Below are 22,506 nucleotides of genomic sequence, written 5' to 3'. Positions count from 1 at the left end.
CTCTTACTGTATAATTAGAAGTTGCTCTACTGTAAAACTGGTCCAAATGAGAGATGGGGTGGAAGGATGGGGAGTAACTATTTCTTTGCACTGAAAGAACTTGAAGGAGAATCAAGCTGTTGGTTTTAAGTTTAGTAAATAGCAAAACTAAAATACAGGAACACTTAGTTTGTAATATAATTATACAAGGGTATGGAAAGTTAAGGGATTTAGTCTCTGTAACATAATTCTCACAGGAATGCCTCTATTTAGCATCCTTCTAATTCCTGAGGATCCTGGAAAGTGGTCTGGCTTCTTCTTTTAGCATGAATTAAAAAACAACTTCTGTTTTGTTTCAAATTATGCCTCTTTTCAGTGACTGCTGGGAACCTCTGAACTTGTTCACGTTGATTTTTTGCCCCTCATGCATGTGAAGTGTCTCTTGTGTAATAGAGACATATTAAATCATATAATGTAATTATCATGAAAAATATGATGTGAAATTCTGCTCACTTGTCTTACAGAACCTGCTGCAGAGGAGTAATATGGAAAAGAAATAGATTTTTAAAAGGGGTGGATAGGTTAATCACTTTTAAAATATAATTTTAAAGATAATAGTCTGATTTGTGAAGCCAGATTAGTCCACATAGGCAGTATTCATCCAGATAATCCCATGGATGGAGCAAGGCATTTTAAGTGTGGTTTCTTTTATAACACTAGAAAAAAACCCACTCCAATAACGTGACATGCTCTTGAATTCATGATCCAAAAGGAGATTCTTTATGCACAGACATGCCATTAAAATAACTAATGGTTACTATGTAAACATTCTGATCTTTTCTGGTATATGAACCATTCATTGTTCAAGGCAGGATAACATTCTGAAATAAACTCAATGACTCAATCCATCCAAAAAAACACTTTACTTTTCCATTTCTGCTGATGGACTTTCAAAAAATATTTGTGACCAGATTTCTTGACTGGATTCCCAAGCTTTGTCTTTAGCAGGCTTCTTATCATCTTTGCAGTTCAGTAATGCATTTTGTAAGTATAGCAAAGCTGTCAGTGATAGATTTTAAAGATGCTCCATCTATCCAGTCAACTAATGGAGTTGCTTTTGGCCCACACAGGGCAGTTGGATATATGCCAAAGATCGGAACTATAGTTCTTAAATCTGTGCTGGTTTTCTGACAATATTCATAATTGAATCACAGAATAATAGAATGGCTAAGGTTGGAAGGGACCTTAAAGATCATCAGGTTCCAATCTCCCTGCTATGAGCAGGGACACTTCACACTAGACCAGGTTGCACAAAGCCTCATCCAACCTGGCCTTAAACACCTCCAGGGAGGGGGCTTCTACAACTTACCTAGGCAACCTATTCCAGCACCTTACTACCCTCATGGTGAAGAATTTCTTCCTGATGTCTAACCTAAATCTCCCCTCTTTCAGTTTAAAACCATTACCCCTTGTACTGTCACTACCCTCTCTGGTGAAAAGCCTCTCCCCAGCTTTCCTGCAGGCCCCTTCAGATACTGGAAGGCCACTATAAGGTCTCCCCAGAGCCTTCAGGCTGAATAGTGCCAACTGTCTCAGCCTGTCTTCATAGCAGAGGTGCTTCAGGCCTTTGATCATCTTTGTGGCCCTTCTCTGGACCCTGTCCAACAGCTCCATGCCTTTCCTGTGCTGAGGGCACGAGAACTGTACACAGTACTCCAGGTGGGTCTGACCAGAGCAGAGTAGAAGGGCAGAATCACCTCCCTGGCCCTGCTGGCCACACTTCTTTTGATGCAGCCCAGGATGCAGTTCCTCTCTGGGCTCCAGCACACACTGGCGGCTCATGTTGAGCTTCTCAACAACCACCCCCAAGTCATTTTCCTCAGGACTGCTCTCCAGCCATTCTTCCCCCAGCCTGTATTTGTGCCTGGGGTTGTGCCCACCCAGGTGCAGGACCTTGCACTTGGCCTTGTTGAACTTCATGAGGTTGGCACTGGCCCACCTCTCCAGCCTGTCAAGGTCCCTCTGGATGGCATCCATCCCTTCCCTCTAGGGTGTCAGCTACTTCACACAGCTTGGTATCATCAGCAAACTTGCTGAGGATACACTCAATCCCACTGTCCACGTCTCCAACAAAGATGTTAAGCAGTACTGATCCCTGAGGAACACCACTTGTCACTTCCTGATAGCTGTTCCAGCACACAGGAGCAAATTACATCCTATAGATTTAGCAGTCTTTAGTAGTTTGTCATCAGATGAAAACCTCTTCAGCATCCAAAAAATGAAAAACAGTGTGCCATTAATGTGAGCCTAGACTGATACAGAATCCCAAACCATTCTTGTAAAAGAATTTGCACTTCCAGTCTTTTTAATAGTCTTTTTTACCAGCCACTTCTTTTTTTTTTTTTCTTTTTCTTTTTTTTTCCCAAACCCAGTGATATATGTGGCAAAATTCAGTTATTAAAAGATTAAATGGTTTCTTGGGCAACAAAGTTGTCCTACACCCTCTTGCCAAGTATGTAAAAAAATGCACTTCAGTGAGGCTGGTTTTTTCCCCCAATATCTTTTTAAAAATCATATGCCAGGACAATAAACTTACATCTACAGTTACAAGTTTGTTTGAATAGAATTCTGGCTTTGAAGTGAATTGCTTGACTGTACCCACTTTCCATGTTTTGTTTGGATCATGGTCTGGTCTTTGAGTGCACAAACTGAATCTCTTGGATTAAGCTAATTGGAAATGTTTGCTTTGAGAAATAATGCATGCTCAATCTGTAAAACCAGATTAGGACTGGTCTGAAGTAAAAGCCCTAAAATGTGTGTGGTACAGGTCTCACATCCTTAGCATTGATTTTTTTTCAGACTAAAAATATGCTGCATTTGCACCACACTAATTATCTAAGCTTCAATCATCTACATAAAATGTCTAAATTATTTAGTATGTTAAAATTATCTATTTTTGCCCCGTGAAAATGGAAATAGAAATCCATTCTCAAAATATTTTACTGAAATAAGTATTTTACCTTTAAATCCATTATAATCAAACACTAATCTAGTGGTTTCCAAGGTTTTCTTTGACAGCTGCCAGCAAGATGGGCCGCATATTGCTGTTTGAGAAACCTGTGTCTATATTTTTACTGCCTGAGGACTTTTCAATTCAGGAAAAGACTAATCAATTGTCATCATGTAACTCATATGCAGGCTATGTGGGACAACTGTATGGCTTGTTATCAGTGACCATATCTGACGTTAAGCAGTGCTTTTCTTTCTCTTTAAAAAACCTAGTTGAAGAACCATGCTCCAGATTTCCCCCTTGAAGTAGGATCCTGCTTTCTCTCTGCCTTGAACTAAGGAGTTGTGTTAAGACTTTGGGCACTGTAACAGCACATATCTTTCCGTATGGAAGGATTAATTTACAATCTTAAACATATATGACTCTCATTTTGGCATATACATGTAATTTTTTTTTAATACTTAACTTGAACTTCCTGTCTTGCCTACTTTGAAGTGTACTGTATGTTAAACACCACCAGCAGCTAATTCATGAGGCAGTTCCTGAAAGAAGAAAGGTTAATAGTCAGTTTCACTATAAAGAAGTATAAGAAAAGATTATTTTGCCCACTTTGTCTTTTTTTTTTTTTTTGGGGGGGGGGAGAGAGTTTTTTGCTCTTTGAAGTGATTATTGGAGGGAATGGTAAATGCCTGAGATCGAAGAAAAACAGGTTTCTAGGACTGCTTTGTCAACCAGTGCTTAAAAACACAGAAGCAATAAGGCATATATGTGCAATGCTGAATTGGGTGACACCCAGTTAGCTCCAGTTTCTGAGTCCTGTGCCTTCAGAAGAATCCATAGTTGTATTATTTTGTGCACAGGTTAACAGTAAATAACAATTTATTTTAGCAGTAAATAACTCTTACTTTCTGCATTTTCTCATGATGACAGATACATTTATTTCATTTTTGTGTTTACTAGAAAATAGCAATGTGCAGATATCACCAACAGGAACTTTAATATTGAGACATTTCAACATGAGTGGAGTTTACAGTTGTTCCATTGTTTATAAGCTAACAGCAATGCAACCTGATAGAAACCTCGTAATGAATTATTCTATTTATGGTAAGTTATCAAACCAGGTAAGTTTGTTGTTGCCTTGAAAAATTTTTCTTTTTTAAAATGTGTGTTGCTATTTCTAAATAAGTAGGCTTATTTATAATTCAATTTGCAGAGATAAAGACATTCTGTTTCTCTGGGAAATTGTTTTTAATATTAGTTACTCCAGACAGTTCCTTTAATGTCAGAGCCTTAAATGAAGCTCAATGGCTGACTGAGAAACTTATGAATACAGTTCTTTTTTTAAAAAGAAACAGAGAACATAATGAAGTCTTAACAGATTGAATGGTCAGTATTCCTTAATAACATTAAAATAGTATAATTTTAAACTGAATTATTCTTTATGAGATTATTTTTAGCACAGCTCTATGGATTTACTTCACACATGTTAATGCCTTAACTAATACTTGATTGTGTTTTTTAAGTATGTATCATTTAATGATGTAATATTTGAAGCTTATTCTTTCCTGTTCTGATTACATTTCCTTCACTCTCAGCAAGTAAAAAGTCTTCAGTAAAGTGAAAGATTGTAAAGGCAATGTCATTTATTCATTATTTTCTTCGGTAAAGGATACTTTGTTCTTGTGGAGATGTAGGCTAGAGCTCCTTTTGCCTTCAGCAGGAATGATGTCTGATCTTGAATTTAAAATGCGTACTAGTGATCATTCAGAAACATGGTAGAGCACAGTAACCTAAATTAACCTCTGATGTAAATTAATTTTCCTTAGGCACAGTAGCCTCCATACAGAATAACCATGACTTTTAGCAGCTAGCTTGATTGACAGAACTAGAAAGGAAAGTTTCTTTGAAAGGGTTTTGATGGAAATGGTTACAGTTTTCAGTAATTCAGACTTGCATCCTTCAGTAAGGATCCAATATGAATGTTAGCATACAAAATTCAAGTTTCATATATATATACCAAAAAATATGGAATATGCAGCAGAAGAGCAAAGGAAACAGGGGAGGCAAAGGCAAGGTAGAGGATATAATGAGCTGTCTTAATTGGATACCATATTTTGGATGTTCTGCTTCTACTTTCAGCTGGTTTAGTTTCTATTTCTTCATTCTTCCCTGCCACCCCCTTCTCCTTTCTGTGGTTCTACCCATACCATGTTGCCTGTTCTTCATTCTTTTACTCCTGTTTTCTGTTTAACATTGTGCTGTTGATCTTCAGCTTTGGGTAAGTAGGGTGACTATAATGAAAAAACTAGAAACATGCATTTTGTGGTACATTGGCTTTTTTGTAAAAGATGCCCAGGTATGCATTTAGCTTTGCAGTATAGGTGAAATAGTTGATCCATCCATAAAAGTAAATTTCATACCTATATGGAAGCTTTTTCAGTTACTTCTGCTCATAGAGGAAGAATTCCTGTTCATCTTATTAGTTACATTTTCTGTTGAACTCTGGGGAAAGCAATTCAGTTTGTAAGCCCTTTAAAATATTTCAGTGATAGTTGACCAAAAAATATGTAACATACTACTATAAATGGCCATAATGTGTGAGATGAACTACTGTGTCACATACTAAAGGGTATTTTCTATGATTAACCTTAGCTTTCATAATCATGATCCCTTTTCTGTAATCTCCTGTTGGTTTAAAAATTAAAAAAATTACAATAATAAGGAGTAAGACCTACCTATGGATATAAATAAAATGTTGACTTATAAAAGTCTCTTAAGTGTTTTCAGCTGGCCCAGCATACACTATTTTATCTTTAAAAATTCTCTGTGGTGAAAAATAGGTTTTATTTATAATTTAAGGATTTAAACTGGCAATTTTATTTTCAAATACAAAAATAACTTTTCTTCTTTTTACTTCATATATGTTTCTCATAATCTTCCACATTTTTTCCTGCAGCTTATTCTGATCCTGAAAGGTACTATGAGTTCACAGCCCGTTATCATGCAGCTCCCTGCAACAGTTCTCGTAATACTTGTTTTGAGAAAAAGTTGCTTCAAAAACTAAGCCAACTTGTTGCTGAATTTTCTTGTAAGGTTACATTAGTTCATTCAGAATGCCATAATTTAAAAATGCAGAGAGCTGGTGGACAAAATGTAATCTTCTTTACATTTTCAGGTAAAAATCTGCTTTGCTTTTGAATAATGGTTAGAATGTAGAAATTTTTAGAATTTAGAATTGAATGTATTTACTGCTTACATGCAGAAAGTATTGCAAGGGTTTAATAATAAAGTTTCTTGAGTGTGACATTTTTCTAAAGTATTGCATATGAAATTCATGTCAATATCAGAAAAAGTTATCTGCTCTAAAGTGCATCTTTTACATTATTTCATAAGAGCTTTAGAACTTTCTGCAGCTGTGGATACATCTATGTTTTTAATTCTGTATCATAAAACATTATCATGTCCCTTGTTGCATACTAACATAGGAAGGAAGGTGATACACCATATGCTTTAACTCCCCAGATTAGCTTCATCTACCCACCTACAAAAGGTGTATAAAGCACTCCAGGGCTGTTCCTTGGTCTTTATAAACAGCTTCCAAATGACAGACTAAGAGTGGATGTCTAATTTTCTATAACTAAAGCTAAATGCCATAAACTGCAATACTTTTCCTTCTTAAAGTGGCAACAATGGAAGAGTTGGTTTTAATACATTTCTATTTCTTTAAAACAAAAGGAGCCTGAAGGAGACCTGAGTAAAACTGAGTTGCCAGAAATAGTGAGTTGGCTTGATTAAAAGCAAATAATTAGTTGGCTTGTGAAGATGTAACCAAATTAGGAGATATTTAAGAATTCTTATGGAGTGTGATTATGTATAGTAATAGGTATAAAACTTTTTATCTGATATTTGGATGCATTTATTAGTTTGTTATACATAAATGAATTTGTATCTATACATAAAAGACCTTACCTGAAATTTATTTATTAAGAATAATTTTTCACTTTTACATTTATTTGTTTTCAGAAGATGTTTCCAATACCAGTTTTTTGCTAAAAGCATTAACTGTGGTAGTCAGAAACCTCCATGTCATGTAAGCCCAAATGAGATTTTTTTTTTTTTCATGAGACTTGTTCTCGGAATATTCCTTCTTAATACTGAAATTATATGAAAAGACAGTCTCAACTCCTTTATGGTGTGGGTGAGGCCTGAATGAACCTGTAAAACAGTCCCCAGTATATGTTTGGTTCACTTGAAGTACTTTCTGTTGCTAAAGAGATCACTAAAAGCCAAAGAGATGCCATTTTTAGTTGTTGAGATGAATGTACATGGGAACATCTGCAATATTTTCTTGAAATTACTAATTATTTCAGGTCTAAAAAAGACCATGGTTTTCATATATTCTATTAGATTAGTCACTATGTATCAACACATGCCATTTGAAAGGTTCAGTTTCTGAACAAATTAAACAACAAAGAGGAGGCTCTGAGGAGATATCATTGTGGCTTTTCAATACCTAAAGGGGGGCCTATAAGAAAGATGGGGATAAACGTTTTAGCAGGGCCTGCAGCGATAGGACAAGGGGTAATGGTTTTAAATTAGAAGAGGGTAGATTTAGACTAGATATTAGGAAGAAATATTTTGCAATGAGGGTGGTGGAACATCAGAACAGGTTGCCCTGAGAGGTGGTGATCTTTAAAGGCCCCTTCTAACTAAAATAATTTTATTATTCTGTCATTCTAATTTTGCTCAATTTTCCTATTTCAAATTTTAATTTTATTGACAAATATAATTATTTATAAAATCAATGAAAATATTAGCTTTATTTCTCTGAAAATTGTATTTGCAGTGGATTACACGTATCTGAAGACCCACATTACTGATGGCATAGTTAGTTATGGTCAGTCCTAAGGTTATTGAAACTGGATAAATGAGATTTAGCTGAAGTTCAAGCTTTATAAAATATCTGAATATTAGGAGGAGAAATTTCTCCAGTTAGACATTTAGGTGGATGCAAACTTTGAAAGGACACAGTGGTACACGTTTTTAAGTAGCTTGAAGTCTTAGAAAGTACTTTTTGATTTCTAAGTAGCATTTGGTGTTTCAGAATTGCTTCCATGATGGAGGTAGGTACAGCTTATAAGGAGTTAAATTCACTTGTTAACATATAATTTTATTATTAACATGGCAACTTACTCTAATGTCAGTTCTGGAGAGCAGTCCAGCAGATTAATTGTCTGTCTCCCAAGCCTTCACCATAGCATGTTAGTACTATTCAGTTTATAAGGAATGTGGTCCCATGCAAATGGGTTATTATAACAAAAATACCTTTTTTCTTCAGTCAATATTGAAGTTGTCCTTTGTTTCTATGTGCTAAAGGCATTCCTATGAGAATGTAAAGGGCTGAATGGGTGAGGCTCAGGAACTAAGTGCAGGAACTTGTGCAAGGAGGGGGCAAGGAAAATCTTTAAAAGCAGTAGGTAGTGCTCTGATTGATAGTTCCATCACAGAAGTAGTCAGAAGCTTGAACTGTTGGGTTCCTGGATGACTGCTTTAAAACCTGAGTCTTCATCAAACTGCAATGGCAGGCAGGTAATTAGGGAGGTAGTAGCTTATTTCTTTTGAAACAATTCAGATAATTATAAGTCTGGGAAGAATACAGAATTATACATTTCCTTGCCATTTGAATTTACAAATAAATGACCATTCCCATATCATATGTAAGTTTATTGAAAATTACATAGAGACATGCAATGTATGTAAGAGGACAAGCACTGTGATTTCTTTAAAACATTACAAGTTAGACATCTGAAATATGGTAAAAAGTCCTAAATACTTACATGAGAACTGACCAGAATCTTAAACGAGTAAATAAATGAAATAAAAATGTTGGTTTAATGGTCTTTGTTCGTCTATAAACAGATTGTGTTTTATTCCAGTTGCTTGCTTAGGCCGAGAAAAACACAACAGACTAGGTCAGCGAAGTGCTTGTGAAGCATCTCATAGACTGAGGAAGGTACAGTAGATAGAAGGATAAAAAGGCAACTAACACGATAAGCTACTCTCACAGTCAAGTATAACAACATTTTAAAAATAAACAAACTTTTGGCTTTTACAGTAGAGAAGAAGGCAGACTTTCACTCACCAGTTTAACCAATTCAGAAGTTCTTAAAGGAGAAAGGAGAAAGGGGAAGTGAAGTATAGAAAAAATACCAAGAAACAGAAGGCATGCAAATAATGGTTTGGGTGAGGGAGTCTAAAATAACATTGTACTGATTAAGCAGCCTCCATCCTATCTGAAAAAAAACATTAAATTTGTGGGGAAAGCTGGTGATTCAAGTTAATCTTTTTCATACAGACAGAGGATCAAATTAAGAAAGCATGAATACATTTGGTTTTGCCAATTTGTGTCTATATCAAACCTTGCAAGCTGCTTAAAGTTTTGGGGTTTGGTTTGGTTTTGTGTTTGGTTGTTTGTTTTTTTTCTTGTTGTGTTTTGTTGTTGGATTGGTTTATTTAATTTTTCTTTTCCTTTTTGTTTCTTTGGTGGGTTTTTGTTTTGTTTTGTTTGTTTGTTTTTGTTGTTGTGGGTTTGTTGTTTGGTGGTTTTTTTTCATTTTTAGCGATATATAGATATATCATTAATCCCTGTATACAAATGAAGCACTTTCTGGATATGCAGCATTGATACTTTTTACTGCTAGACTTTGTCAGACTGCTAATGGATCCGGTTTTTGTTACATGTTTAGCCTGTTAGAAGTCACATTTTTAATTTTAACTACTACGACAAACTATTTAATATTCCAGTGGAAGACACTTCATAAAAATTGGTGCAAAATTCCAGAGAATATAAAGGATAAAAACAAAACAAAACAAAACATAGCCTTTGGCTAGAAAGATTGAGTAGATGAGATGGAATAGAATAACATTTCTGTGATTCTGTGCTGCTACTTCTGCACTAATTGAAAGGAATGTTTTTCCTTATCTAGGAATGTGTTTGTGCAAACCTTTTTGAGTGAGTTAGTCTTTCATTATTATATTTGATATAATAATAATAATAATAATAGTAATAATAACAACAACAACAACAATCCCTTAACTTGGCTCCAGGAGACCTTTGGCATTTTCTTTTTATTGAACAGAAATAGCTAATAAAGATGGAAAGTATGTCTGAAATACAAGCAAACCTATATAATATATGGGGATAAAAAACCTATATAGATGGAAAACCTTTGAGTCTATTGATTTTGGACTACAGATGTCTAATGTAGGCAAAATTGCCATTGATTAGCTTTTAAAGTTCTATTTGTGTAATCTGAACACTTTCAAAGACAATGCATTAATTAATTGAGGTTTATTTAAATTAAAACCAACATATCCAAGAATGTCAGATTGTCCTCCTGTTTCCATTCAGTTAGGATCAAAAGGTTTAGTGGTACATCCTTTAAATCTTAATCCTAACTCATACTCTTCTGTCTTTTCTTGTATTCTGACCTTTTTCCATCAAATATTCTGAAAAAAAAAAATATTATTTGTTTCAATTTAGGCAAAAGAATTTATACAGATATTTTTTAACAAACAGCTGAAATTTAGCAGGGAAGGTTCTGAACCGTTGTCTGAAATATACTACATTGAAGATACTCTACAAACAGTATTGGTTGATCGCTGCTATCCAGGGTATGGAATTAATCCTCTAATGCATCCAGACTGTCCAGAGTGTTGTGGTAAGTGACAAATCAATTTATTGTACTGCTGTTAAAATGTTTTTGTGGGTTTTTTTTCTCTGATTGAACTCAGTATTTTGTTATTATCTTTATTAAATTGCTATGCCCTAATGTTTATGACTGTGATCTTGTCAAGTCTGTCAAGGTAATCAGTAGTAGGTTGGGTTAGTACTTGGGCAGAACTTTTCTAAGAACTTGTTGATTTAGATTTCAAGCCATACTCACAATTTCTCTGGACTAATTTAAATTAAAATTAATCAGATTAAGTTCAGACCTCTAGATAGCACTATTTTATGGTGCAACAAACAAGACAGTAATTTTTGTTCTTAAGTTTATAAAAGGGGGCATAATAATGCAATGCTTTTATCTAATAACAAACTTAAATGTAGATTTGCTCCAGATTGGAGTAAAATAAGAATAATAGATAAAATGATCGCTCTGTGTAGCTTTGCAAAATAGAATTAAATTTTTAAATATTTGTAATCCATTTGCAAGAATAAGGAAAGGGAGGGAAAGAATTCTGGTGATTTTATTTTTGTCAATTCTTATATTAAAATGAGTGATATTGCCCTTCATAGATACTGAGGAGTGGATCGGTGCTTTAAAGACTGGCTTTGCCAGATGGCATTTCGCCCAAGACCAGGTTATTCATATGAGTCCCAGATATTGAACCTGAAGTCTCAAAAGAACAGTGGAAGACAACAAACAGAATAAATCTGTTGTCAGGCTTTTGACATCTCCGTCATTCCCTACAGACCTAGAAATAGTGAAAGAAAACTCTCTATTACCTATCGAACCACAGCATACAGAACAGAATACACTTTGAAAAGAATTAGTAAGAATATGGAAGAAAACAGAGACAACTAAAAATTGGAGGACATGCAAAATGTTCCCATATGAAATTGTTTTTCCAGTTTTTTTTTTACAAGAGGGTAGATTTAGGTTAGACATCAGGAAGAAATTCTTCACCATGAGGGTAGGAAGGTGTTGGAATAGGTTGCCTAGGGAGTTTGTGGAAGCCCCCTCCCTGGAGGTGTTTAAGGCCAGGCTGGATTAGGCTTTGTGCAGCCTGGTCTAGTGTGAGGTGTCCCTGCTCATAGCAGGGAGGTTGGAACCTGATAATCTTTAAAGGTCCCTTACAACCTTAACCATTCTATGATTCTGTGATGATTCTGTGGTTTGTTGTCTTCATCAGAAGGAACTTTAAATTTTTGCTCCATGTCTTCCAGCAAAACGTGACATATCTGGAAGAGATACATATAAATATTTATTTTATTACACTTACTGTAATACAGAACATTGTTGCATATGGTTTCAAGGAAATTGATATGAAAAACAAGTTCAGAAAAGCATGTCTACTTTAAGATAATTTGTTTTGTATGGACTGCAGTTTTGTTTTGGGGTTTTCTCCGGAATATCTTATTCCCCTGTAAACTAGTTTTTATTCCTTTTTTCTTCAAAACAAAACTTTCATATTGGCTCCGGTGAATATTTAACATAAATAGTAAAAAATAATACTGTTTTCTTAGCTGCCATGCTCCTTTACTTCTTGTGCTAGACAGAAAAACTGCACAGCCCTACACCAGTGTCAGCCCATGAAGCTGATCCATGTTCAGCTGGAATTGTAACAGACACCTGTTTGGCAGATACAGGGGTAAGCTTTCACACCTGAGGTACCTAAGCATCTAAAACAGTCAGCCCTGAAACTTGACTGATGACTACTTCCCATAGTTAGGGATGTCATCCTGTCAGGATGTCAGTATGCTCAAACACGCTGTAGTTAAACTCTTGGTAAAATTAGTAATTTGCTTTCCCAGAGTCCAAAATGCCTTCTCATAGGCAGCAAAACTGAAAGGGTCCTCTGCTTATCATTTTACCTCAAGGCAAAATATGAGCTTCAGTTATTCCAACAGATGTATCCTGCATAATCTTGAAAATCTCAGAAGACTATATAGACTTGCAAGGAAAGATAACTCAGGACTGCACATCCTCACCATTTAAAGCTTTTTTTCTAAGATATTTATGTAATTTCCCTTGTTCTAGTTTATACCAGTTACTTCTGTTTCAGTAAATCTGAAAACTATTCTGGTTTTATATTTGAAATAGCTTTTGTATATTCTAGAAGATTCTGACCATTTTCTTTTCTTGATATTGACTTAATTGAACTAAACCACCTAAAATTCAGTCTATTTGGTCGTGTTTGATAGACTGTTCAGCAATACTGCCCCCTACAGGTTTTCCACAATTGTTTCAATGCCTCAAAATTTATGCAGTAGTTCTCAGGAGAGCATGCTAACATGGGAGAATTAGTTGTGATTTGCTAAAATGCCTAGATCTGTTACTTAAATAGAAAATAAAATATTTTCTCTAGATCTTTATTAGTGGGGGAACATTTTTCAAAATATTAACTTATTCACAGAAACATTTTGATAAACACATTTCCATGGAAGTACAGCAGAGTTCAGCTTCTTGAGTTCCCCTTGTAGTTGCAGGAACCAGATCCTGTGATCAGTTTAAAACAGCTTTAAGGTCCATTTTAGAACAACTGGGGAGTTTCGGTTTCTTTAGCTACTCTTGTTTTGTAGTTAGAAATTCAAGCTTTCAATCTAAATTAATTCATGGAAAGTTCATTCTCGTTTGCCCTGATGGGAAGAATGCCCTTTAACTTGAGTCTCCTGTTTTATTATCAGAACAAGGTAGCTACTTCTACCTGCTTTTGTTAGTTTGCATCAGCAAGCTTGTATCTCACATGCCCTGTGTCGAGTTCAGTATTCTTGGACAGGGGTGAATAGAATTCAGCATATTTCAGATGAGCTCTTGCCAGTGCCTTTTACATCTTTAGTGTTTTGCTTTTGGTCCTAAGAACCTCTCTCTCAAACTATGTTACAATACCATGCTTCCCCTTTTCACTGTGACTGATTTTGCTCACAGTACTCTTTAATAAAAAAAAATATACAAACCTTTCTCGTTCTATTATTTCTTTCTGCCTATTAAAGTCTTGTCCTTACAGTTTCTCCCAGTTTTGTCGTCAGCATAGTTCACTGGGACTTTTTCTGATAATCTTGGTAGTGGAAATACTTAGTAAAGTCCATCTAAGAGGAAGCTCATGAGCAATCCCTTTAGCAATTTCTGTCCAATGCTTATTTCGCTTTTTAAGCATCATTCAGCACTCTTGTTAAATGCCATTCTTATCATAGTCTTCTGCAGTTTATTACATTTCTGTGTGCTGCGTTATCAGTTGCTTTCAAGTTATTTATGTGTTTATCTTCATTGTGAAACATCAAATTGTATTACTTTCCACTTACCTGCATGTGTTCCAGCATTCATTCATGAAATCTTCACATAGTATGGAAGCCTGATCAGCTGTTCTGTGTTTTTTTGGATTCTCTTTTCCTTTTCTGCAAAATTCATGAAACATTTCTTACCAGTCATAGGTTAGTTCCAGTCACAGGGTATCACCGCAGATACATTGCAAACACAGATTATCATCTGTGTTACCCTGTCATGGGGCAGTTCTGTTTTGGAACATGGAAACAGATGTTACTCAGACTTTCGAATTTAGAGTACATTAAGCTTTGAATACTGCAACTTTTTCTAGTCTCTGGATCTTGGTAAGGATGTGACAGAATGGAAGAGGTTATGGAGTAGGCCCAAGAACATGGAGAAATAATGATCTATGCATATCCTCTGCAGGCTTCATAAACAAACCTACTCTCTTTAATTCTCATACAGCAAAATAGATGGATATTCAGTTACACCTGTTCTCTTTCATCTACTGATTTTAGAATATCTAGTTTCATGTACTGTTCTAGTAGTTCTGTTTCCTCCAAGCTGTTGTGCAGTGCTCTGTGAACAATCCATCATTTCACACTGCCATCACACAACCTGTGCACTAAGCATAACCCTTTCACTTACTGTATCATCTACCAATCTGATTCTCCTGTATTAGAACTTGCATTCATTTTCTTCCCCATGCTTTGGTCTTATCTTCTATATCATACTGTATCCTCATTTATTTTCCCCCCTCTGCTTTTTTATTAAAATGGCATTAAATATCGAGCTATTGTCTCACTTTCTACTCCCATTTTCTAGTCTAAATGTCTTTTTGAATTAGTCAATGAAACACATTGACCTGATTAGTCACGGTGTGATGTATCTATCTTTAGAGAAATCTTGGCAGAAAATATTGGAGGTAAAACATACCAATATTTTGTTCATCAGGTACCAGGTACCACCTCAGCCAGAATCCTTTACTGAGTGGTTTTGGAGAGGCAAAGACTTAAAGACACAGATTTACTGCTGATTAATAATTCCACTTACTCTTCTGCCTCTGTAAAGCAGGCCTGAATAAACATAATTGACGAGAATAAAAATCCTAGAAATCATTTAATATTATTTTATGTTAAATAAAGCACATTATTAAAGGATAAGTTAATTAAATATTTTGGTTCCAGCTACATGAGGTATGATCTACCATTACATTTTACTTAACATAGGCAATTGAGTCACGTTCACATAATCATAATTTCTAAATATAATTTTTCTGCTTTATAAATATATATATATATATTTAATCAGATGCAGCTGTGATATAAATACAGTAGAAGATGTCATATGTTGCTTAGGGCTCCTCTGGAGACACAGCTTGATATCATGCCTTGTACTAGCTTTATGAAATATTTTTTGTCCTGTATTAGTATTCTGCAGAGCTTGAATTCTGTGGTATTTTTAGTAGACTAGATACTGAATAGTCCTAATTTAGTTTTCTTTGGTTCTTTCTCACAGTGTGATGATTACATTACTGAAAAATAGTAACTTGAAGTTAAAAAAGGAAATACAGTATTCAAGAGAATATTGAAATAGTCCTAAAAATCAGAGGAGAGTGCCAAATACTAGTTAGCTTATAGGATACAAGAACAAATTAAAACGTGAATTTCAGTTTGTGAAGTGGGAAATATGTAAAATATTCCAATAGGAGTTTTCCATTAATGAAAATGTTAAAACAAGTTTACTTAAGGTTAAAGAAACTTTCCAGCAGCTGGCTAAATAAGCTATAGGTTCCTACTTCAGATTCCTTGCTTTTTTTTTCATGCTTTCTGCTAAATAGCAAACAGATGATGCTTCTGAGAAATAACATTTTTATCCCATTGTAAGAGAAGTCTACCTTGCTCCAATTAAATAAACTGAAAATTCTGAAGGATTTCCTAGAAGTGTGCTTATAATCTTCAATATAAAAGTTCAATATAAAAGAGTAAAATTATTTCTCTGGTACACAGATGATTGATTTTCTGGACAGAAAGGTTGGAAAATGCCTTCAATTACATGTATTTGTAAAGCTTTCTATTTCCAGTAAAGCCTTCTTGGTCTGCCTGCATTAATGTACCAAAAATGTAAGATTTTGACATCACCTGCAGAGGACTCCTGCTCTCTAACATTTCATAAGACCTCTGAAACCTTCTTCAGTGGCAAAAAATGCTAGGCAAGCTAGTAGCAGGCACTGGGGATCAAGTGATTCCTGCCAGCCTCAAGAAAAAAAGATAAATCAAACCAAATACTGAACATCTGAAGGTTTGTGCAGTAATCATAGAATGCTCAGGGTTGGAAGGGATCTTAAAGGTCATCAGGTTTCAACCCCCCTGCATGGGCAGGGACACCTCCCACTAGACCAGGTTGCTCAAAGCCCTGTCCAACCTGCCCTTGACTAAGATCTCATTATTAACCAGGCAAAACACAGCAAGCAGGTAAGCAGCCATTCTGCAAAAGGCATAGAGGTCTTAATCACCTTTGCATACTGAACACTAATGCTGTTAATTAAAGATCTATCCTAAAGAAAGACTGGCATTGCCAGACTGAAGCATGACTCAGCATTGTTACAAAGAAATAGCTCACATTCTGCTTTTCTTGCTAAGAACATAATGCTGAGTTAGTCTTTTGTGGCAAGGTCCTTTAGCAGATGACTGTACAGACTTTATCAAATGGCATAACATGATCCAACAGGAAAAACATGTTTAATTCAGAACACTTGTTCTGCATCATAAACTGATTTCTGGTTTGATGTATTCTTCTTGAACTACTTCTTAATAATTATCAGAGCTTAGATTTCAGCTTTATTTCATCTTATATTAGTCACACAAGCAACTATAGCAGTTTATTTAAAACTTTATTGGATATAGGCCATATTAAAATGTAATTAATAAAGATAGCCCCTGTCAGTGGAGTGAAAAGTGATCAGGAGAAAAATATGTTGTAATAAATCATCATTATAAAATATATACCATTTTTTATCAACTAGCAGAATGCTTGAAAAAATCTGATCTTTTTTCAAGTAGATAATGATGTATTCCAGACATTTCATTATTATTATCACTTAAATTCCACATTTTTTTCCTTGTTTTGTTGTTTTTTTTTTTGACCACAGTTGCATGCAGCCCAGGATCATACAATCCTAGTAATGGAACTCACTGCCTTCAGTGCGACAGCAGTTTGGTATATGGAGCAACCAAGTGCTAAGGACCGAGGGATCTGTACTCTTGTGGTAGCTCTTATGAATTTTAACATGGTAATATTAATAAATATTTTTTAAATGTACAGTTTTGTTTTGGATACATCTACAGAATACACTTGTTTTCAAGAAAGAATGATTCATCAGCATATTGGTAATGTTTTAGGTCATAGCACTTAGGAGTGCTATGCTAGCTTAATACATATAGAGACAATTAATTAAATCACAAGGAGAAAATACAAAAGTAGAGATACTTTGCATGCTTAGTCCTTTGCTGATAGACCCCAGCAGCTCTTAATACAGACTGACATTAGCAGTCTATATTGTAGTTCATCTTCCTGTCTGTTCAGTTGTTGGTTAAGAGGATTATAGTGAGCAGCTTGTAGTGTACATCCACCACTGAAAGGTCATGAATGTTGCCATGTAGCCTTGAATGCAAAAGCATCTTGAAAGCTTTCTTTCAAGATGACCTATAATACCACTACTGAACAGTTGGCAACTTCTTCCCAAAGAATGCAAAATTCCACTTGGGTCAGTCATCTGTTCCATCTTTGATGATACCATGTTGAGCGTAACATTTTTGCTCTTACCTGAAGAAACAAATGATAACATAAAATACCATGGTACTTCTTACGATACTCCTTTACTTTTGTAAGACTGTTGAAAATTACGGATTGGCTCAGTGCATTCCTTGTCATTCATAAAAAGCCTTATTCAAGTTGGTATCCAGTAGCAGAATCCTGTTTAAAATCCTATTTGTTTTGTATTTGCAGATCATGCCCTGTGCAAATTGCAAAGTTTTTCATAAATATTACTGAGTTTATACTCTTTCCCCCCTTAGCTCTTTTTCCTATTTAGTTCACATATCAAAATGAGCCAGATGTGAAGACTATTTTTAGCTCTTTGTTGTATCTGGAAAATGGGGTTTGTAGGTGTTTGTTTTTTCAACCACACGTATGGACTAAAGGTTTAAATATGTATGTCTTTGGGAACTGTATTCTGAAAAAAAAGAATAAAAAATACTGTGCTACATCTAAGAAGTAATTTTGCAGTATATTATCTCAAGATACTATACTATAAGCATCCTACTAATATATTGTTTATGTGACAGAGCGTGAAGCTTCAAATGCATTATATTTTCATGTGAAGGACACAAAAAATGAAAACAGTACATTTGAAAGTAACTAGTAAGACTATGATTTGCCTTTCTGGTTTGAAGGAACTACAGTAGCTTTTATAAGCATTATTAGGATTCTAGAGAGTGGCACTGTTTATTGCTCAAACACTAGTATAAACAGCATAACTAGCAGAATTTGTAGAATAGCTCTTTTTATCAAATGCTGTTTGGAAAAAATAGCTGGGAAAGAGCATGTTTTAGCAGTTAAGAAATTATATCTAACTGTAATCCATACAATGACTAAAGGCTACCTATTCCTTATTTTCATCTGGCAATTAGACATGAACAGACTAATGAGTTGTTACGTTAGGCTGAAGTACTGCACATCCATATGTAATCTCTATAATTTCCCACTCAAAACTGCACTAAATTAGTTAGCATTAGGTTGAGTTATTAAGGGCTAAAGAGTAGTATCCAGTATTCTTTGTGAAGCTACAGACTTTGTTACTTCCCCCCCCAGTACCAAGTTATGTCAGCACACGGAACTTCCTTTAGCATAGATCTTTAGCATAGCTAGCAAAATAACTGGAGAATTACCTTCTGAAATGAATGCATCTTTTTAAGCCAACAGCAATATAGATTAAGCAGCATTTTTACTTTTTTTTTTAGATTTACCTTCCTGTTGCACATCAGAACCAGTTCTGGTTGACAGACCATTTCATCAATTAAAGGCTTTCTTAGAATTGTATCAAGACTTTGAGGGAGAATAATAAAACTGATGTAGTTTTCACTGAGATATGATATACACTAGAATATTGACTTCCTTTACCATGCATGCATTTATGGATTTTAACAAAAAAATGTACAGATAGGTGAAATGCACTTAAACTCATAAAGTTTGCACACTCTTTAAGACCTACTGGAAAAAGCAGAGTAAGTGATTATAAAACTTTGTCTTTAATTCTGCTGACTGTGAACAAAAGCATTTTACAGGTGTTTTTGTGAAAGATCTTTCCCATTCAGTGGTTGCAGTCAAGTCAGATGCTTCATTCTAGGTGCAATCTGTGGAAGAAATCCTGATGTCAGTTAACAGTATTAACCTGGGCTTCTGAATTACCCTTGGTTTATGCTGGCTTAACCAAGCAATGCATACATGCTGTATATATATCCAAATATACGTCTCTTGTTTCTAAGCTACTTTAGATTTATTCTCATGTATGGTTGGAGCCAGAAGAAATAAATTTCTTTGCATATAAAACCAGGGAAAAAAGTTTTCCTTCTTTATTCCCCAAAATAATGACATGTTAATCTTGTTTTCATTTCCTTATGTTACATCTCCTATGTTTTTTACTGTTTTTCCACATTGTGAGAAATGAGAATTGCATTCCTATTTCCACCATTTTTTATAAATTCACCTCTTCACCATGAGGTAAAATCTGTGCACACAGAAACACTCAGCACACTCCACATTTACAGATGGTCCTGCAGTTTGTTCAAAATCCTCAGCACTGCTCTATATCCTGCTGGAACTGGAGTGCTTATTGGTTTATGTGATATTTTTCCCTTTTTGTCAGAGAAACATGAAACATGGTAACTTCTTGATTTCTGCTAAATTGACAAGATTACTGATGAAGGTGAGTGCCAAACTCAACACAGATGATACATACTGAACAAGACTAACTTGCTTTTCCATTCTTATATATTCTGCCTATTGTTTTCAATAATAGCTTTAACTACGCTGCATATTTCTTAAAAGCAGTGATCTTTTTAAAAGCAGGAAACTGTTTAGTGTTACTGAAATAACACTATTAGCTAACAGGCCCAAGTGAACCTAACATGAACAACATAACAAATATGTCTTGTAAGTTGAGAGCTGATAGTTTTTAAACATCAACTTTTGTGCTGCTAATTGTGTCAGTGTTTTCCTATTACTAATTCATTAATATTCCATATCAGAATTTCCATACAGCCTCAAGAGGTAAACAGTAACAACCTTTGGCTTCTCTGTAACTGCTTAATTGACATACGAGTTTGGAGTTTTCCTGTATTTGTCTTAAAAGCATATAAAATGAATGAGGCACTTATTACATATGGGCAATTGGAAAACCACTCTGGGTTGTGTTTATTTTTGCTCTGATATGGGAGTTGTTTAATGTGACATTACAAAGGACTGAAAATTTACATTTTTCAGTGTGGTTGAACATAAGCATTTTTTAAGAGGAAAGGGGATTCTGGGAAGGAGCGTGTGTCTTCCCAAAGCTGAGTAAGTTATAAACTTTCTGAAGTAGTACTTACTTTTATAAAAAAGTGATAAAAAATGTGTATTCTTGGACAGCCAGAAAATTAGTTTGTGATATTTAGTTCAATGGTGTCTCTTAAGTTTCTGTTTTGTTTTCAATGCAGCAGGAATAGAGGGCAGAAGCTGCATTTTTGCAGACAGAAAACACATGGTAACACAGGCTGTGAAGAAATTTCCTTGCCTGATAAGGGGAATAAATGGAGCATTCAGTTGGATTGCTTTAGATTCTTAAATAATATGTGCCTTTCAAAGCCTCCTATGTATTATGATCATCATAGTTTAAAGTTACCATCTAAAGTAACATAAAATACTTTACAATCATGACAGAATATATTACACCTTAAAAGAACAAAAGAGATTGTTTTCCAAAGAGAGGGAACCTTTCATCCTAGATTTTTCTTTCCTATCTGTATTAAAAACTAATCCAATGTAATTTAAAACTGGCTTTCAGTTTTACACCTCTGAAGATCTAGTCCAATACCTTGCTAAATGAAGGTTCAGTGACAGCAGGCTGCTCAGCACCATGTCCAGTTGGATTTTGACCATCCTGAAGGATTGAGACTTTATACCATCTCTGCACAACATCCTCCAGTATTCAATCACTGTTATTGTATGGGTGTTTTTTTTGTTTCTGGTTTTTTTTTAATCTTCAACTAGAAATTCCTGTACTTGAGTTTGTGCCCAGATACATTTCTCATTTACTTTTCATACACTATTCTTTGAAAATGTCCCTATGAAATACCCATATGACATTCTAGCTATGTCTTTCTTTTTTTGAACATTCTTACTGTAACTCTCAGCTCCTCTGTCTCGTATCTCATATTATGCCTTTTTCTCCTCTTCCTTTTTAAATCTCCTGTAAATATTTAAGTGAATACCAGCACTTCCAACTGCATTCCATAATGGCTATTTTTTAACTTCAGATTTTTAATTTCCACATTTGCGTTTTCCACTCCTATAAAGAGAAAGGAAGGTTTCTGTTTTAAGCCGCTGTCTGTGTGAAGTGACATCATCCAGCAGGTGGTAAATATCGGCTCCTCGACTCCATTGTGGAAGTTGGTAACCAAGTTACAGCATGGGAGTAAGTAGCAAAGGGTAGGTAGAAATGTAATCAGTAGTCTTCTGATTTTAGATACTGATTCATTATGTCTTCCCTCTAGCAAAAGCTTAAGGGTAAGCTAACGTTTAAGCATCTTCTTGAGCTGTTGCCTCAGGTGGTATTCAAAGCAGATGTAGTGTAGGAGTCAGTTGGTGATAAACTAAACCAAACCCAAAATGCCTTTAAGCAAGGGCTGTTGGTGGCTGAAAGCAGGGAGATGTGATTCACCACACACAGTCAGGGTCAGCTTCTGTCCTTTGATGGATTCAAAGAGCTTTCTCCTCAACACTGAGTGTCACAGACCCCTTACAGACTGCCAGAAAGAACCAGTATTAGAACGGAATATTAGGAACTGATTTTGTATGATTAAATTTTTATAACAACAGCTGTAAGAGACCAGTTTGGTACTACCCACTGCTCCAAGTTATCTCGAGTGTTGAGCAGTAGATATGCACCAGCAGAACCCAGAGAAGGAGCTGACCCAACTCTACACTGCCGCAATATTCATAAACCAGCACAGCTTCTCTGAAAGCGTATTTTACTCCATTTCTTTCAAAAGGAAGAATATAAAAGTTTTGTCACATCTTGAAATATTTTGTCTGTCCTGGCCCACTGAAGTGAAAATAAGAAAAAAAAAGAAGGAACAAGAACAGAAAAAATACAAAACCAGGAAAACAACCCAACCCCAAAATGCCTAAGAAAACTCTTATATGATGAAACTAGAACAGAAATGTAATGTTTTAGCCATAGTGCATGTACAAAATGGGACAGGCAATGAC

General features: G+C 35.2%; 1 protein-coding gene across 1 annotated transcript in view; it reads left to right on the top strand.

Annotated features, from left to right (window-relative positions):
• ZPBP (zona pellucida binding protein) overlaps positions 1–17,590 on the top strand; it is a 28,856-nt gene extending 11,266 nt beyond the window's left edge. Inside the window, exons 4-8 of the mRNA XM_051610262.1 lie at positions 3,950–4,093; positions 5,946–6,164; positions 8,926–9,002; positions 10,533–10,710; positions 17,129–17,590. Coding sequence (XP_051466222.1) covers positions 3,950–4,093; positions 5,946–6,164; positions 8,926–9,002; positions 10,533–10,710; positions 17,129–17,220 — 710 coding nt within the window. The 3' untranslated portion in view covers positions 17,221–17,590. The remainder of the gene's footprint in view (positions 1–3,949; positions 4,094–5,945; positions 6,165–8,925; positions 9,003–10,532; positions 10,711–17,128) is intronic.
• The last annotated feature ends 4,916 nt before the right edge of the window (positions 17,591–22,506 follow it).

The sequence above is a fragment of the Apus apus genome, chromosome 2 (assembly GCF_020740795.1).
Source record: "Apus apus isolate bApuApu2 chromosome 2, bApuApu2.pri.cur, whole genome shotgun sequence".
Classification (NCBI taxonomy): Eukaryota; Metazoa; Chordata; class Aves; order Apodiformes; family Apodidae; genus Apus; species Apus apus.
Note: the sequence above shows the minus strand (reverse complement) of the source record. Positions and strands in the feature narration are given on the sequence as shown.